Raw genomic sequence first — 18,880 nt, forward strand, 5'->3', positions numbered from 1 at the left:
AAGTCAAATGGTTTTTTCGACTGCATAGAACACACAAGATTATGCAAAGCAGGAGTGGGGGAAAAACTCTATTGGTACTACTTTTTTAGGGCGTGTGAGGAAGAATATTATCTCCCTGCGGGGGAGGAGACATTGGTCTACAAGAAAGGAAATGGGCCAATCATTGACCTTTCCTTTCAATAGCCAACAAATGCAAAACAAGTGGGGGGGGGGGGCGAAAAAAAGGAAAACTCGAGCATCCGCCCCCATCAGGTATGCAAAGGACCCCCCACCAAGGGCAAATCTTCAAAAAAGTGTGGAAAACTTAGCCCCTCCTCTAAACTAGGGATGCATCAAGGACCCCAGTGAGATCATTTTACTGCATTTACGTTTTTTACGTCAAAATGACATCAAGTCAAATGAACTCATCTCCAAAATCCAGTTATCAATCAGGTTATCAGCCTGGAACTTTTAAACCTAAAAAATCTAAATATGGTGGAAACAAGGCCAATCAAAACGGAATTAAGATAATTAGTGATCGTGTAGTGCAATATAACAGTGATGAGAAAAGATCAATTGAAAAAATAGTGAAAAAAGTGAAACTTCAAAGACATGAGATTTCCAAGACAGGCCCTGTCATAAATATTGACTTTGACCTTCAAAAGGTTGAAAAGAAGAAGAAAAACTCAACCAGACGATTGGGCCATAAATCACCCGGTAGCACTCAAAGTGGCTCTAAAATCCTGAAAGTCAATAATAAAAAAACAAGTGAAATTATGCAAGTGAGTACAGAAGAAAAAAAGTTATGGATTAATATGTTAGAAAAAGATCTTGATTTATTCAATCAAGTGAACTGCATTGATAAGAAAAAGGATCTGAAAAAAATACAGGCTCGCGAAAAACGTTTAAAACTCGCGGAAAAAAAGAAGGCCGACTTTATCGCTCGCGAAAAACGTCGCGAACTAGCTAAGGAAAAACAAAGACAATTTAGAGCTCGCGAATCAGAAAAAAATCGATCCAAGGACAACACATCGAAGGATATCATCCCTGAGCCCATGATGGAATTGGATTCATCGATCGAGATCATTCCCAGCACTCCATCAGTGATCAATTTAGTCCTGGAACGCGAGGGTGAAGATGCTCAGCATGGATCATTGAATTTCGCGACCTCAACCCCGAAAAGTAAATATTCAATCAATCAAACATATGAATTTTGAGATTAGATTGATTTAGGCTAATCTTGTATTGTTTTTTTTGTTTCAGAACCGCGAAAATCTATCGAGGAAATCGAGGCCGTTCTAGTCGCGTTGGGCGCGAATCTAGAACAAAGGAATCGCGAGGACGATTACGAAGGGCGATGGGCTCCAACGCAGCGCCAAAAAGAGCTTGATCAAATTGCGATGCAATTGGATCAAAGCGGGGATGATGATGATGAAGGATTGGCCATCCAGAGTCTTGATTTCACCCCGTTATCACCCAGTAATCGTTCAGGTTAAAAATTCATTAAACATGTCTGTATTTTTTTGAATACCTGAAATAAAAGTCATACATTTTATTGCATTACCTGTGAGTCTTGACTTTTTTTATTGCTAGGCAAGACCCAATATTCCCTCTCCTGTCCCCAGCCCTTTTTTTTCACGTAGAAGCTAGGAGAAATTTCTCTCTCGCTTCTTCTTCGTCGGCGTCCTGTAGTCTTTCGTTTATTGTCTCTTTCCTTCTCGTTGTTTAGAGGGTTTAGAGAACAATTTTGACTTTTTCCTCGTCTTTCCTACATAAATCCTTACCCCCATCTCCCTCTAACTTACGGTTTAGAGGGTTGAGGGCGAATAGTGGGGCAAAAGTTATATAAACCGTGAGGTTCCACTACTCGCCCTCTTTCACCATCGACATCCCGAGGACCATAGTGTACCTCTGTTTTTAGTGTTTTTGTGTGTTTTTTTATAAACAAAATTTAAAAAATGGTGACAGTAACTTGTCAAGGAGCGTGTCAAGAGGAATACGCATTGAGGGTAAGTGTTTTTTTTTATTTATTTATTTATTTATTCATTTTTTGCATGTTTCGCGGCTTTTGATAGGTGTTTCGCGGTTTTTAATTTTCAGTTTTTCGTGTAATTTTTTAATATTTTTTAATATCCTCTTGGTGCGGGGTATAAGTTTCGTGTTTTTTTTTGTGGGGTTTTTTTTTATATTTTTCAATATATATTCTCGTTGGGGGATATACGTTTCGCGGTTTTAAAATTTTAAATCCGCGTATTTTTTTCATTTTAATTTTTGCTGTTTTAGTTTTTAGATTTTTTTTTTCGTTTTTCGTTTGTTTTTTGTTTTTTAAATTCATTCTGTTTGTCTTTTTTTTTTAATTTTTAATTCATTGTGCTTTTTTTTTTTTTATTTTACAGATGCGAGCCATCCGGAGGGAGCGAGCCTATCTCAGGGCGTCCAATGAGTGGTTTCGGTGGGAGGACACCGAGGGTGAAGCCCTGGATGGCGAAAATATTTTCGCCATCAAAGATCTGCACGCCAGGGCCGCGAAATGGCTCGCGGATGCCGAGGACGAGGCCTACCTGGTAAGTTGTCTCTCTCTCTCTCTCTCTCTCTCTCTCTCTTCAACCCCCTTTATTCCCTTTAACCCCTTCCTGCCATTCCCATCAGTCCTCTCCTACAATACACCCCTTCCCCTCCTTAATTTCCTATAATTATTTCATATTAATGTATTTTTTCTTTTTTTTGTTGCAGGCCGGAGCTCGCTGGGAGGGAGGTGTCGGCCCAGACACCCCGAGAGCCCACTGGATCCGCGCTCTGAGGCGCGAGGGGCGCCAGTTCGAGGCCGAGGGCGAGCAGGTGCTCGCCCTCTACGATGTCGAGGATGCCTGGACGCTAAGGATCCTCTTCGGGGAGGAGCCCACTCAGCCAGACCTGACAGAGGAGAATTGGGACCTGGAGCAGTGGGACTGAGGCCACTGCCCCCCCCCCTTCCCATTTAATTTTAAATTTAAAAAAAAATGTATTTTTAATTTTAAGTTTTTTGAATAAAATTAAATTTAAAAAATGAATATTTTCTTGTGTGTTTATTTATTTATTTCCCTTAGTTTTAAATTATAAAACAAAACCAAAAAAAAAAAAATTTTAACATTTAAACAAAAAAAAAATTTCTATTTTAGATTCAAGTTTTTATTTTTTAATAAAATTATGTAATAAAATTATACTTCCCTTTAGTTTTAAGTTTAAAATAAATTGTAGCTTAGTTTTAAGTTTTTTTAAATAAATAAATTTTTTTTAAATAATTGTTTTCTGTTTGCATGATCCCTTCCCTTACTTTTAAGTTTACATATTAAGAACTTATGTTACATTTAAGATTATTATTTTTAAAAAAATTGTATTTTAGTTTTAAGTTTTTTTTTTTAATAAAAATATTTTCAATAACCATTTGTTGTCCTTCTTTTTAAACATTTCCTCCTTTTAATTTTAAATTATTATTAAATAGGAATTGGGTGGGGAATAAACTCAAAGGGAATCTTTTTTTTATCTAGTTTTTATTTATTTATTTATTTATTTTTCATAGATAACATACATTTTTCTTACGCTAATTTTCATTTACGCGGGCCGCGGGGTTTTGAAACTTTGTATTTCAATTCGAAATACGAACGGCTGAAAACCCGCCCCGTCAAAGTTGACGGTGGCGCCCCCCTGACAGTCGGTAACCCCTCCCACAAACGTACATTCCCAGAATTCCACAGTGTCGGTAAAACCGTAGGGCCGCCTCCTGACACCAGGAGGCTCTGCGCAAATGTAAACACTGTAGGGCCCATTTTTTAAAAAATTAATATCTAATGAACAAATAAACTTAAAAATATGGAAGTTGGATATTAATTATCAACAAACGATTCCCTATCCAATGATAATAACTATTCGAGGCTACAATAAAATATTAAGCGAGTGGAGGAATAGCCCCTACTCATTAAATTGTTGAATTAATTATTAAATAATGCAGGCCTACAAACGTTTTTCGTGCATAACAATATTATACAAAACTACAACAATCAATCTAAATGCATAAAATACTTAATTTTTAAAAAACAGTGCGCCAACTAGCAGCGGTTCAATCGCGGTTTTTTGAAACCATAGGGCAGTGTCGCGAAACCATCAAGCCGCCGTTTTGGGCCTGTCGCACGTACAATCTTACTCTCAGGTTTCGTGATGACGTCATGATACACTGTCCGACGAATACCATGATAGTCGATCTGGTAGGGATCTGCTTTATCGACAACGAGCGCGCGAATCGAGTCGTAATGAATTTGTTTACGCGATTCATAATTCAGTCTAACCCCTTTTATTTTGCTAACTTCCGCAATACTACCGTCCGGTTTTTTTACGCGATAAGTATAAAATTTAGGCCCCCCAGAGACAAAAGAAGTAATGAAACTTCCTTCTCCGTAGCCCTCTACTTCGTCGGTCAAATCCCCTAGAAAATTCCCTAGCGGTAATTCATTTGATCCATCGCTAACGTAAATTACCGAATCTGTATCATAATATAAAACACGTTCTTGCTGTTTTTCTAGATAAGAATATAACTTTAGACGCGCGTGAGCGGTTGTATAAGCCGCAATAACAACATTAGCCTTAGTGGACATTTCCGCGGCTTCGTTTAAATGTTTCCAGGACATGAAGAGAGTGTCGTTATCGACAGGAACAAGTCCTGTTACTTCAATTTCAGGATTAAACATTATATTTGCAAATTCCTCATGTGTTCGAATAATAGCTTTTTTTGTCAAGTTCTCCCTCTCCCCAAATTTACCCCAGAGACAGTTTAAACAAAGTTTTGCTACGGCTCTTAATCCGGCATTCTTTTGAATTTTATCTTTGTCAAGTTTTATACCTTCTCGCGTCTCATATTCAGCAATATATCGATTCTTTGATTCATCATCTACACACTCAGCAGGCCAATCCGAAGCCTCTTGTTTTATTTTCAAAAAAGTGTTAATGTATTCGGCAAATAATCCACCTGTTCGCGTCACAGGATTATAACGCGTAGTACTCTTATACTCCCAAAGCTCACTGATTTCTAATATTTTATACCCCATTTCTACGGCTTTACGAAGTTCTGGAGCGACCCAAGTTCCCAAAAATTCGCGAGCAGCGGGATCATCATGAGGGCAATTGTCTTGTACAAGATCATCGCAGCATGATCGACAGAGAGGGAACAGTAACTTTCCATGGGCTTTTACTGGTAAAACAGGGTGAAATAATTGACGAGGGGGTAAAACGCGACATTTCACGAGACCTTCTATCCGCGAAATATTATTATTAGGGCATATAAGCTGACAATCACGCCCCACATGGACAGTGGGATGTCCAATCGGGAAAACCCCTGTCTTTAAAACGTATGGGTATAACGAACAAACATCAACATAGCGAATTTTCTCATTATCTTTTACATCATAATGTGTTACGGTATTTCCTGTTCGTCCCCCGAAAAATGCATCGCGCGGATCCAGCGCTATAAACATTTGCTGATCAACGTTTTCTACAAAATTCGCCAACACATGATCTGTCTTTTTTTGACGAATAAAATCGCATTCCCACATTTCAACGACTTCATAACCCGAGTGTCGCAATTCCCGTGTAATCGCCCCTGTTCTCTCATATCGGCTCTCTAGTGTATCCTTGTGACTTAACTCTTTATCTCTATTGAATTTGAAACACCGTGGGCATCCGTGCCAATAACATCCGTGGAACTGATATGCATATTTCTTATTATTATTCGCGGTATCCTCCCAAAAACCATCTAGACGCAGGCCTGAAGTTGTTCTGTGTTCACGAGTTCGTCCGGCATGTATTATTCGATGATTCTCGCAATGTTCGCGCCACAAGAGCCATTCAATTGCGATTTTCGACTGCGTTTTCCCTAACCGATATCCTCCCTGAGGTATAATGCCTATCTGCTTGTCTTTTAAGAAATTTGTTTGAAAAATACGCATGCATGTAGAAGCAATCGTTACACATTCTGTAAAAGGACAGACATTTCCAGCATTCATAATCAGTTTTCGAAATTCAACACAGGCTCGTCTCAAAATTGTAACATCAAGTCTGCAATAATGAAGAATTTCTTTACGAAAATCAAATTCATAATCTTCTTCGACACGATCATTATACCAGGATAAGAATTTTTCACGATCTTGTACTCCCATAGTGTCAGCACCATAATATTTTCTATCAGGTATAGGCCCTACGTAGTTTTGATTGTCTTTTGTATTGAAAAAATGTGGAAAATAGCCTTTCGCTATATTCCCCAATCCAAAAGCTTTCGGTAAACTTGCAAGAGCCATGTGAAAATAATTTAAACTGTCTATAAATTTATTATCCCCAAAATCCATCAAGATAATGTTTGTTCCGTTAATTATCGCTTTAATTTGACTGTTAATGCGTTTCATGACGTCTCTCAAAACGAATTGTGAATCATAGCCTTTCGCGTTATGTGCAATACAAACTACTTTTTTATACGTCTTACCCATCGACGTGATGTAATCAACAAATCCTCGCACAGGATCCTCACCATCGAAAACATTTTCCCGATGTTTACAAACGCCACATGGATTTCCGTGATTATCGTTGGCGTTCACAATGTCATCGTCGGTCATATCTGCACAACGATCACACACAGTTTGGGCAACGCAAAGATTAGGAATGTGTACGTTGACATCTGTAGTTCCTTGCAGAAGCTCATCCTGTCTGGTTTCAAAGTCGTAGAAAACAAACGCCACGCGTTTCAAAGTCAATTTTTTCTTGCTTTTTAAGGTGGGCATATAGCAGAGATGAGAAATATCTTCGTCCTTTTGACATACGTTGCAATAATATTTATGGCACACATGATTCTGAGCTTTGCGATGATCAATTTTCGTATTACATTGGCCACACAATTTTATATAGTCACAGACGGTGGGGTTATTTCCGCTGAAAGATCCTGGTTTCTTATGTTGATCGAAGCACAATTGCCCGTGAAACTCTCGATTACAGTCGTCACACACTATTTTATCAACAATCGTAGAGTCACACGGAGGATTCTTCAAACACCTATCACAAGTCCTATCACAAACATGTCCTTGCGTAGTGTAAGGTTTGTTACAATGCTCGCAATAATACTTCACGCCAAAGAATGAAGGTAAATTTTGGATTGGCTCATAGTGGTTCTCTTCAGGATAATACACAATCGGTAAGGTATATCGGACGGTCATCTTTCTGCTAATCAATTCAGGTGTACCATCGTAGAGCACAGGGTGATCTTTTCCGTTTCTCATGAGGGAATAGACCTTGATAAGGCATCCTTCTTCAGCCAAGTATCGCTGATATTGAGCAACTTCCTGTAGACCACAGCCTTCGTCAGGAGCAATGACTCCTGCCCTTCGAGTTAGTCTTTCGGCCTCCTTACGTTGCATTTTTCCCTTGCATTGCCGGATTGCCTGCCATACCTCGTGGATCTTGCCCTTATCAGCTCTGGTTTTTAATTTTTCTGCATGTGCTTTGGCCACAACAAGTGATCGGGCTAGACACAAGCCATCTTCATTCGAAATCTGAAGGATACATTTTCTACTAAACCCTCTTTTCATGCCGTTTTCAAGGAAACCTTGACCTACCGGGGCTTCAGCCACGTGAAGTTTGATCCAAAACTTATCGGCACATCCGAAACCGTTTGCGCTCTGCGCGATAGAACTAACAAGATTCCATAGATCTTGAAACTCATATCCTTTGATCGCACGTGGACTTATCCAGGCATTGTCTCTTTGCATATTTGCAAAATTGAATGTAAGGCACATTCGATTCATACCACGTCCTCCAGCCTCAATAATTTTATTATAGACATCACGAAAAGCTTCTTCAACCCAGTCGGCAGGGTCACGACTTTCAGGTAAAGGGTTGATTGCAAACTCCATCACATGTGTGTCGAGTTTGAAACGTGGAAGTCTCTGGCGTGATCGTCGTATTGTCCTTAAGGCCGGCAATCGATTTTCAATCTCTTCTTCGCGGCCATTTTGTTGATCTGAAATTGGGTTTAGTATTTTTCAATAAAAAAATATGCCTAAAATTTTTTCTCGGTATTATAAAAAGGTATGAAGCTAGATACTTACCATTCTGCTGATTTAGTAAATCTAGATTAAACTCTTCAACAGCTTCCAAAGCCTTAGGGTCACTCACAACATTTTCACCACCACCACCATTGAATATCAAAGAGCGCAGAATTAAAATTTTCGAATAAATCTCCATCAAAATTATTTTCAATGGCAAAATCACCGAATAACTCAAGATCAAAATTATTTATCCAATCAAAATCTCCCTGTGGAGGTGTAGTATTTTCTTCGGACGGGTCACTGGGCCCCGCTAAATCGTTTGGGTCCGACATTGTGAATGTCCCTTGGACGACTGCAGTTAGTGCGAGAAAATTCGGGCTATATTGGGAAAAGTCAGGGGTTTTACTGTTGGCGCCACAGGGGGGCTACTGCACTTCTTCGCCTTTTTTACCTGCCCCCGCCTACGCGCATTGTCCTTGTCCTAGTCATAGGCAAGCCCACTTGACCCCAATACAGGTGCATTACGTCACGCCCCTCTCTAGCATTTTCAAATCCATATTTTCGGATATCGTAAAATTGTATAAAATGATGAGATTTTAGGCATGATTAATCAGAAGGCAATATGGACACGAGGTGGAAACATCCCTTTACTGCAATGATTTGTGGCCCCACGGGTTGTGGTAAAACATTTTTTGTTAAAAGGTTTTTGAAGGAAATTAAGCAAATGTGCGATACACAAATTGAAAAAGTGATCTTTTATTACGCTGAGTGGCAGAATGGATATTCGGATTATGATAATAATTTTGTCGAATTTCGTGAAGGCCTACCAAGATCTGGAGATTTTGATGATAATAAGCCAAAATTGGTTGTCGTGGACGATTTGATGCGGGAATCTTCAAATGGTGCAATAGTTGATTTATTTACAAAAGGAAGCCATCATAAAAATCTCAGTGTAATGTTTCTATCTCAAAATTTATTCCACCAAGGCAAAGGACAGAGAGACATTTCATTGAATACAAATTACATCGTCGTATTTAAAAATCCCAGAGATCGTGCACAAATTGCCCATTTGGCTCGTCAAATATACCCAGAAGATCCAAAATTTCTGCAAGAAGCCTATTTTGATGCAACTTCGGCAGCTCTTGGCTATTTGTTGCTAGATTTGAAACAATCGACTCCTGAAAACTGTAGGTTTCGTACCAATGTATTCCCCAGTGATCCCCATCATTATGTTTATATTCCGCGGAAGGATCGCAATATAAAAGGAGGAGGGGCATCACGGAGTGTACCAGTCGTTCATGTGTGATGGCAACGAGAAGTCGTTCTGAAAGCGGCTCTGTTCGCAAGTCGCTTGGAGAAAAGAATACAGCCTTATTACACGCTCTCATCTACGCACCACCCAGGCTACGCCGGGTAATAATACAACACGCTAATAAAGATTTAATTCGCTGCATTTGCGAGTGTGCTTTAAATTTATTACACGGAAATATTCCTTTGAAAAATTGTGAGAAATCAAAACTGTGCAAACATAAAAAACTATTGAGAAAACTTGCCGATAAAAAACAAAGTTTAAGCAGCAAGAAAAAAATCATTAATCAGAAAGGTGGTTCAATTTTGCCGATGCTACTGGGTCCTCTGATAAGCGCACTTATCTCAGCCATTGTATAAGGATGGAACATGCACGTAAAATGATTCTTGTACCAGAGGAGAGTGTGGAGCGTCTAAAAAAAAAAAATTCTTCACATGCTGATGCTCACCATGTTTTAACGGAATTGGCTAAAGAAATTCAGCCATCAGCGCAAACTCCAGGCACTGTTACAAGCAGATTAGATACCCAGCTATTGGAAATTTTAAATTCGAAAAGCCCTAGAGATGACCATGAAAAATGGAAGTTGTATAACGACGTTCTGAGGCGATATTTGTTTTATACAGAACAAACTAAAACGCCGGTGTTAGAAACGGAGGCCCACGTCGAAACTGAAACCGCTGAACGATACGACCCAAAAGCTATTGTTGCTACTGTACCTAAAGTATATCAGCGGAAAGCCGCTGGTATACTAGAATACATTGACGCCATTGATACTGCTAACAGACTCAAATGGAATTCAAAAGGACAAGTGACTTTGGATGGACAGACATTTCCTGGTGTCAATATTGTGGATCTCATACAAGATGTTGTCAGAGCACGGAAAACATATTCAGCTAAAGGATGGGAGCATTTTGCCGTTTATCTCCAAAGCCTGAACACCCCTCGGGAGTTTCTGGGTAATCCCAAGTTTCATCAGTCTCCACCAGCATTGCCAGACATTAGGAATCGAAGAGAACCTGAAATTTCAGAGGACGAGAGTTCCGTAGACGAAGATAGAAGAAGGAAAAGCTATAGATCACGCACTCCTCCTGTCTATCGCCCCCGTAAAAACTCGAAAAAACCCCGGCTTAGTTCTCCCTACACTGCGAAAACCGACAAAGTTACATCATGGCTTCCGTTTTGAACAATGAAAAACTCTCGAGGACATATTTTGACCTTCCAGAGCCTGAGGCATACACAGGGGCTCGAAATATTTTGTCAAAATATAAGAAAGAAATACCTGAAAGTGAAATAAAAAATTGGCTTAATGCTCAGAACACTTATACCCTTCATAGACCCATTAAGCGTAAATTTCCGCGTCTTCATTATACAGTAACCAACATTGATGATGTGTGGGAGGCTGACTTAGTTGAATTGAGATCATTAAAAACATATAATGATGGGGTTTCATATTTACTTGTAGTTATTGATGTCTTGAGTAAATTTGCCTGGGTAGAACCATTGAAAGACAAATCAGCATCACAGGTTCTTGAAGCTTTCAAACGTATAATGGATACAAATGGAGGGCGCATTCCTGTTTCGATACAAACGGACAAGGGAAAAGAATTTATGGCCAACAGTGTCCAAAAATTTTTTTCTGATAAGAAAATAAAATTTCGTGTTGCACGTAATCCCGACATAAAAGCTGCAGTTGTGGAGCGCTTCAATCGGACATTGAAGGAACGTATGTGGCGTTACTTTACACATAGTCGAACATATAAGTATACAGATGTTTTGAAGCAAATTGTCGAGTCTTATAACAACTCGCGACATTCTTCAATAAAGATGGCGCCTGCGGCTGTGACTATGGATAATGCACCATACGTATGGCGTAATATACAAAGTCGATTCAAGACGGAGAAACCACGTAAAGAATCCTTTAAATATAAAGTTGGTGACTATGTACGCATCAGTCGAACGAAAGGCATCTTTGAGAAAGGATATGAAACTAATTGGAGTAAAGAAATATTCAAAATAACGAAAGCCGTTTTCAAACAATCATTGCCGATATACGAGTTGATGGATTTTGCTGACGAACCAATTGAGGGATTTTTCTACGAACCAGAATTGGTGCTTGTCAATAAACCAACGGACAAGGACGAGTTCATAGTGGAACGTGTCATACGCTCCAAGGGAAAAGGAAAAAATAAGCAGGTTCTTGTTCATTGGGAAGGATATCCTGATAAGTTTGATTCTTGGATACCTGCTGCAGAACTGCATGCAATTGGGAAAAAATGAAGAGAAACGAATTTTATATGGTGCTCCCCAGCAACAGCAGCATGAGCTATCATCCTGATAATACAGCATCGAAATTCACGACCTTGCTTCCAAAACAAGTTGAACTGGAAGGAGAATGGGTAGTGGGTCTGAGTGAAATACAGTTTCCTTGCAATTTTTTACATATACGTAATGGAAAAGATTCTCCAATCAATTTCGTTAGTAATCCAATCCCCAATAAGAGTAAGGTAAACGCACTACAAACATTTTTTCTACCTACTGCAGTTTTCAAAGATATAACAGATTTAGTGGGGTTCATGAATACTTTTCCGTCTTTGAGTACTCATATCCGATTTGAATATTTAGCGCAACAAGGTTTTGTGAAAATTGTAAAACACTGCAACTCCAGGAACTGCACTAGCACAGTTCATACAATAGACTTTTCCGATAAAGTATCCGATATGTTGGGATTTGAGAGAGGTATACACAGCCTCACAAACGCCAGGCCGTATTGTCAAGGATCTTCACCAGCAAGTTTGGCCAGAGGTTTACCTGCGAATTTGTTCATCTACAGCGATCTTTGTGTACCCTCCGTAACAGGTGACGTGCAGTCATCTCTGTTACGAGTGATACCATTCAGCGCTTCTACGTATACCTATGGGGCCATGCACTGTACTACGTTTTCCACTCCTCATTATATTCCGTTGATGAGGTATTCATTTCGCACAATTGAAATAGATATAAGATGCAATCAGGGTGATATGATTCCATTCGAGTATGGTCCTTTGAACGTGACACTTCATTTCAAGAGGATTGATTGACTAAAAAATGAGCCCGTACATTGCATATTACGCAAACCAAGCTGGTGGAGGAACAGTGGACCGATATAATGATTTTGGAAGGATATTCGTTGGAAGTCCTTATCAACGAGGTCATGGAATTGGTGCTTTCCTTGGAGGTCTGTTTCGACGCATTCTGCCCTATCTGGGAAGCGCAGCCCGAGCTGTCGGTAAAGAAGCTCTCAATGCGGGTATTAACGTTGTTGGGGATGTAGTGACAAATGGCAAGCCCTTAAAGGTGGCGCTGGAAAACCGATTAGCCGAGTCTGGGCTGAAATTGAAAAGGAGGGCCCAGGACAAAATTGGGACCATGATGCGTGGCTCAGGATATAAGAGGAAGCGTAAACGCCTCGCCTCTCATAAGCTCACTGGCCGTGGATCTGCCAAGACATCCAAAACTCGGAAGAATAAAAAGAAAAGACCCGTTGCAAACAAAAGAAGCAAGAAAGTGAAAAAAGTACCGAGACATAAATCAAAGCGGAAGACTCGTGATTTGTACGATATTTTCAACTAATCATCATGTCGTTTCTACATTCGCACTCTTCTGAGTGTGTGAAGTCGGAGCTGGACCTATTTACCATACCACCTACCCAAACAAGTATTGAAAATTCTCAATTTGTTTATTATAATCCTGTATCTACGCTGTCGGACGATGCCCCAATTGAATTCATCGTACCAGGCCATGGAGAAGAATATATTGATTTGGCACATACCATGATCAAAGTTCGCGCCAGAATCCTGAAACCCGATGGCTCTGCTGGTATAGACGACTCTGTTGGGCCTGTGAATAACTTTTTACATTCAATGTTTAACCAAGTGGATGTATATTTCAACCAAAAAGTTGTTACGCCTCCAAATAACCTGTACGCTTATAGAGCATACATTGAAACATTACTAAACTATGGAACCGATGCAAAGTCCTCACATCTTGGAATGTCTCTTTGGGCTACGGATAGCTATGGTGCAATGGATTCTATTGCTGTAACGGCGGCTGATGCAAGAAACAACGATGGACTAGCCGTACGTCAGGCAATTACTAAAGGTGGAAAAGCATTTGATCTACTGGGACATTTACATTGTGACGTGTTCAATCAAGACAAGTTTTTGATGAATGGCGTAGAGCTACGCGTTCGTCTTATCCGTGCAAAGGACGACTTTTGCCTTATGGACTCCACTCCCCTGCATTATAAGGTGCATATAGAAGAAGCCTCCTTGATAGTTCGCCGTGTGAAACTCAGCCCTGGAATTTTGATAGCTCACGCTAAAACGCTTGCAAAGACAACTGCGAAATATCCTTTGACACGGGTGGAGGTCAAATCTTTTGTTCTCCATCGGGGGATTATGGGGGAGACAATAGACAATGCCATTTTGGGTCAACTACCTAAAAGAATCATACTGGGATTTGTTGACAATGTCAGTTTCAACGGATCGAGAAAGAAGAACCCCTTCAACTTTCAAAATTTTGGGATAAACTTTTTATGCCTGAATGTCGATGGACGCCAAGTACCTACAAAACCTCTGCAGCCAAGTTTCACCTCTGGTGCCTGCCTAGATGTGGAGGCATTCAACACCCTATTTGCTGGTACTGGAACACATTTCAGCGACCATGGAAATAGCATCTCTCGTCCGGCCTATTCCGATGGATTTTGCTTGTTCGCGTTCGATCTGACTCCTGATTTATCTGCAAGTTCCGCTGGCCATTGGAATCTGGTGAAAAGTGGAAGTATTCGCATTGAAGTTCGCTTCAATAGAGCAACAGAGCAGAATGTAAATTGTCTGTTGTACGCCGAATATGACAATTTGCTAGAAATTGATTCCACAAGGCAGGTTATTGTCGACTACAGTGGATGAAAATGGAGGGCTACTTAATGGGAGCGCAGCATAAGATTGCATTAGTTGCATTCAACCTGCTGAACGAGACCAACGCTCATTTCCCGGATTACCGACGTTCTATGAATACCCTTGAGCTCCTGGAGATATTACCGCATACAGATGCATGCATTGGAGGTGTCTACCCTGCCGACCGTGTCCCCTGGACATGGCCCCGGCCCTGTGCTATCATCATCAACACCGACAACCACAATCAGGCAGGAAGTCACTGGGTTGCCGTTTACCTCGGTTCAAATAGGCGAGGAATCTATTTCGACAGCTTCGGAATGCCACCCTTCGATACAAGAATCTCTCAGCGCCTTAAGCGAAATTGCAATGTTTATGAATGGAGCCAGAAGAGACTCCAAGATATATCGTCTGATGTTTGTGGGCAGTACTGCATTGTTGTGCTTCACTGGTTGTTCAATGATCGGTCTTTACAGTCCTTTCATAAACTATTTACTTCAGACACAAAACGTAACGATCGCATTGTTATGAAAATGTTCAACAAAATTATTCAAAAACGCAATTGTAATCGTAGAAATTTAAGTAAGCCTTTTCAGAACTTGTCTGGTAAAGGTAGTTTGCATTGTAACCAGCGGTCTTTAAAAAATATATTCCATTTGCATTAATTTAATAATAATAATAATAACAATAATTTTGATTACTACTATTTTTTAAATCCCTAATATTATGTACCACCCCTCATACAAGTATAATTTCTGAATAAATGATTTATATACTCAATAAATTATGTATTACATATTTATTTCATTTTCCCATATATACCCACATTTCCCACGCCATCCACTTTCCCCCCCCACTCCCGCCCTTTTGAATCACGTGACCCTTACCACCCATTTCCCACCCACTCTCCCGTTTGGATCACGTGACCCTTACCACCCATTTTCCACCCACCCTCCCGTTTGGATCACGTGACCCTCGTGACCCCCCACCCACCACCCACTTCCTGTCGAACAAAGACATTCTTTTGGGGACCCTCACCCCAGGGGGCCCTAGAGCGGCGACGTCCTCCTCAAAGGACAATGGGGAAAACGTGTTCGGACACGTCTGGAAAAAGGGGGGAAGGGGGGCGATTCCTGGAAGAAAATTCGCCAATCGTGCCCACTTACTACTCTTGGTTATTCGACGCGCTGAAACCGAATATGATGCCAGATTTTGTCTAGGTGCAGCAAAAAAAAGTGATTCCCACGATGTCGTAAAAACGCATATGTATAATCGACTGTTTCTCGAAGACAAATCGTTCACACGCAAACTTCGCGCAGTGCACTCGTGTAGTTGGACGAGACGAGGCTACTGCACGCGGTTTTATCAGCCTACGACAAAGTGTACTCAAGTTATATGCCATCATATCGAACACGAATATGAAATTCTATGATTGAGTTTTTCGTGAGCTGTAGTCGTGAAGAAAACGATGTTGCATTTGTTCCTGGATTATTCGACGTGCTGAAACCGAATATGATGCCAGATTTTGTCTAGGTGCAGCCAAAAAAAAGTGATTCCCACGATGTCGTAAAAACGCATATGTATAATCGGCTTTTTCTCGAAGACAAATCGTTCACACGCAAACTTCGCGCATTGCACTTGTGTAGTTCGACGAGACGAAGCTATTGCACGCGGTTTTATCGGCCTACGACAATGTGTACTCAAGTTATATGCCATCATATCGAGCACGAATATGAACTTCTATGATTGAGTTTTTCGTGAGCTGTGGTCGTGAAGAAAACGATGTTGCATCAGTTTCCTTGGTTATTCGACGCGCTGAAACCGAATATGATGCCAGATTTTGTCTAGGTGCAGCAAAAAAAAGTGATTCCCACGATGTCGTAAAAACGCATATGTATAATCGACTTTTTCTCGAAGACAAATCGTTCACACGCAAACTTCGCGCATTGCACTCGTGTAGTTCGACGAGACGAAGCTATTGCAAGCGGTTTTGGCGGCCTACGACAATGTGTACTCAAGTTATATGCCATCATATCGAGCACGAATATGAACTTCTATGATTGAGTTTTTCGTGAGCTGTGGTCGTGAAGAAAACGATGTTGCATTAGTTTCCATGATTATTCGACGTGCTGAAACCGAATATAATGCCAGGTTTTGTCTAGGTGCAGCCAAAAAAAAGTGATTCCCACGATGTCGTAAAAACGCATATGTATAATCGACTTTTTCTCGAAGACAAATCGTTCACACGCAAACTTCGCGCAGTGCACTCGTGTAGTTGGACGAGACGGAGCTACTGCACGCGGTTTTATCAGCCTACGACAAAGTGTACTCAAGTTATATGCCATCATATCGAACACGAATATGAAATTCTATGATTGAGTTTTTCGTGAGCTGTAGTCGTGAAGAAAACGATGTTGCATCAGGTTCCTTGGTTATTCGACGTGCTGAAACCGAATATGATGCCAGATTTTGTCCAGGTGCAGCCAAAAAAAGTGATTCCCACGATGTCCTAAAAACGCATATCCATAATGGACTTTTTGTCGAAGACAAATCGTTCACACGCAAACTTCGCGCATTGCACTCGTGTAGTTCGACGAGACGAAGCTATTGCACGCGGTTTTATCGGCCTACGACAATGTGTACTCAAGTTATATGCCATCATATCGAGCACGAATATGAACTTCTATGATTGAGTTTTTCGTGAGCTGTAGTCGTGAAGAAAACGATGTTGCATCAGTTTCCTTGGTTATTCGACGCGCTGAAACCGAATATGATGCCAGATTTTGTCTAGGTGCAGCCAAAAAAAGTGATTCCCACGATGTCCTAAAAACGCATATCTATAATCGATTTTTTCTCGAAGACAAATCATTCACACGCAAACTTCGCGCATTGCACTCGTGTAGTTCGACGAGACGAAGCTATTGCACGTGGTTTTATCGGCCTACGACTATGTGTACTCAAGTTATATGCCATCATATCGAACACGAATATGAACTTCTATGATTGAGTTTTTCGTGAGCTGTGGTCGTGAAGAAAACGATGTTGCATCAGTTTCCTTGGTTATTCGACGTGCTGAAACCGAATATGATGCCAGATTTTGTCTAGGTGCAGCCAAAAAAAAGTGATTCCCATGATGTCGTAAAAACGCATATGTATAATCGACTTTTTCTCGAATACAAATCGTTCACACGCAAACTTCGCGCATTGCACTCGTGTAGTTCGACGAGACGAAGCTATTGCAAGCGGTTTTGGCGGCCTACGACAATGTGTACTCAAGTTATATGCCATCATATCGAGCACGAATATGAACTTCTATGATTGAGTTTTTCGTGAGCTGTGGTCGTGAAGAAAACGATGTTGCATTAGTTTCCTTGATTATTCGACGCGCTGAAACCGAATATGATGCCAGGTTTTGTCTAGGTGCAGCCAAAAAAAGTGATTCCCACGATGTCCTAAAAACGCGTATCTATAATCGACTTTTTCTCGAAGACAAATCGTTCACACGCAAACTTCGCGCATTGCACTCGTGTAGTTCGACGAGACGAAGCTATTGCACGCGGTTTTATCGGCCTACGACAATGTGTACTCAAGTTATATGCAATCATATCGAACACGAATATGAACTTCTATGATTGAGTTTTTCGTGAGCTGTGGTCGTGAAGAAAACGATGTTGCATCAGTTTCCTTGGTTATTCGACGTGCTGAAACCGAATATGATGCCAGATTTTGTCCAGGTGCAGCCAAAAAAAAGTGATTCCCACGATGTCGTAAAAACGCATATGTATAATCGACTTTTTCTCGAAGACAAATCGTTCACACGCAAACTTCGCGCATTGCACTTGTGTAGTTCGACGAGACGAAGCTATTGCACGCGGTTTTATCGGCCTACGACAATGTGTACTCAAGTTATATGCCATCATATCGAGCACGAATATGAACTTCTATGATTGAGTTTTTCGTGAGCTGTGGTCGTGGAGAAAACGATGTTGCATCAGTTTCCTTGGTTATTCGACGCGCTGAAACCGAATATGATGCCAGATTTTGTCTAGGTGCAGCAAAAAAAAGTGATTCCCACGATGTCGTAAAAACGCATATGTATAATCGACTGTTTCTCGAAGACAAATCGTTCACACGCAAACTTCGCGCAGTGCACTCGTGTAGTTGGACGAGACGAGGCTACTGCACGCTGTTTTATCAGCCTACGACAAAGTGTACTCAAGTTATATGCCATCATATCGAACACGAATATGAAATTCTATGATTGAGTTTTTCGTGAGCTGTAGTCGTGAAGAAAACGATGTTGCATCAGTTTCCTTGGTTATTCGACGTGCTGAAACCGAATATGATGCCAGATTTTGTCTAGGTGCAGCCAAAAAAAGTGATTCCCACGATGTCCTAAAAACGCATATCCATAATCGACTTTTTGTCGAAGACAAATCGTTCACACGCAAACTTCGCGCATTGCACTCGTGTAGTTCGACGAGACGAAGCTATTGCACGCGGTTTTATCGGCCTACGACAATGTGTACTCAAGTTATATGCCATCATATCGAACACGAATATGAACTTCTATGATTGAGTTTTTCGTGAGCTGTAGTCGT

At 40.7% G+C, this 18,880-nt stretch overlaps 1 protein-coding gene across 1 annotated transcript; it reads left to right on the forward strand.

Moving 5' to 3' along the window:
• The first annotated feature begins 245 nt into the window (after nucleotides 1-245).
• LOC135167781 (uncharacterized) lies at nucleotides 246-1,742 on the forward strand. Its single transcript, XM_064131304.1, has 2 exons — nucleotides 246-1,161; nucleotides 1,243-1,742. Exons 1-2 carry the CDS (start codon nucleotides 384-386, stop codon nucleotides 1,473-1,475), a joined length of 1,011 nt encoding a protein of 336 aa, XP_063987374.1. The 5' UTR covers nucleotides 246-383; the 3' UTR covers nucleotides 1,476-1,742.
• Nucleotides 1,743-18,880: the final 17,138 nt, after the last annotated feature.

Source organism: Diachasmimorpha longicaudata, chromosome 12, assembly GCF_034640455.1.
Source record: "Diachasmimorpha longicaudata isolate KC_UGA_2023 chromosome 12, iyDiaLong2, whole genome shotgun sequence".
NCBI classification, from domain to species: Eukaryota; Metazoa; Arthropoda; class Insecta; order Hymenoptera; family Braconidae; genus Diachasmimorpha; species Diachasmimorpha longicaudata.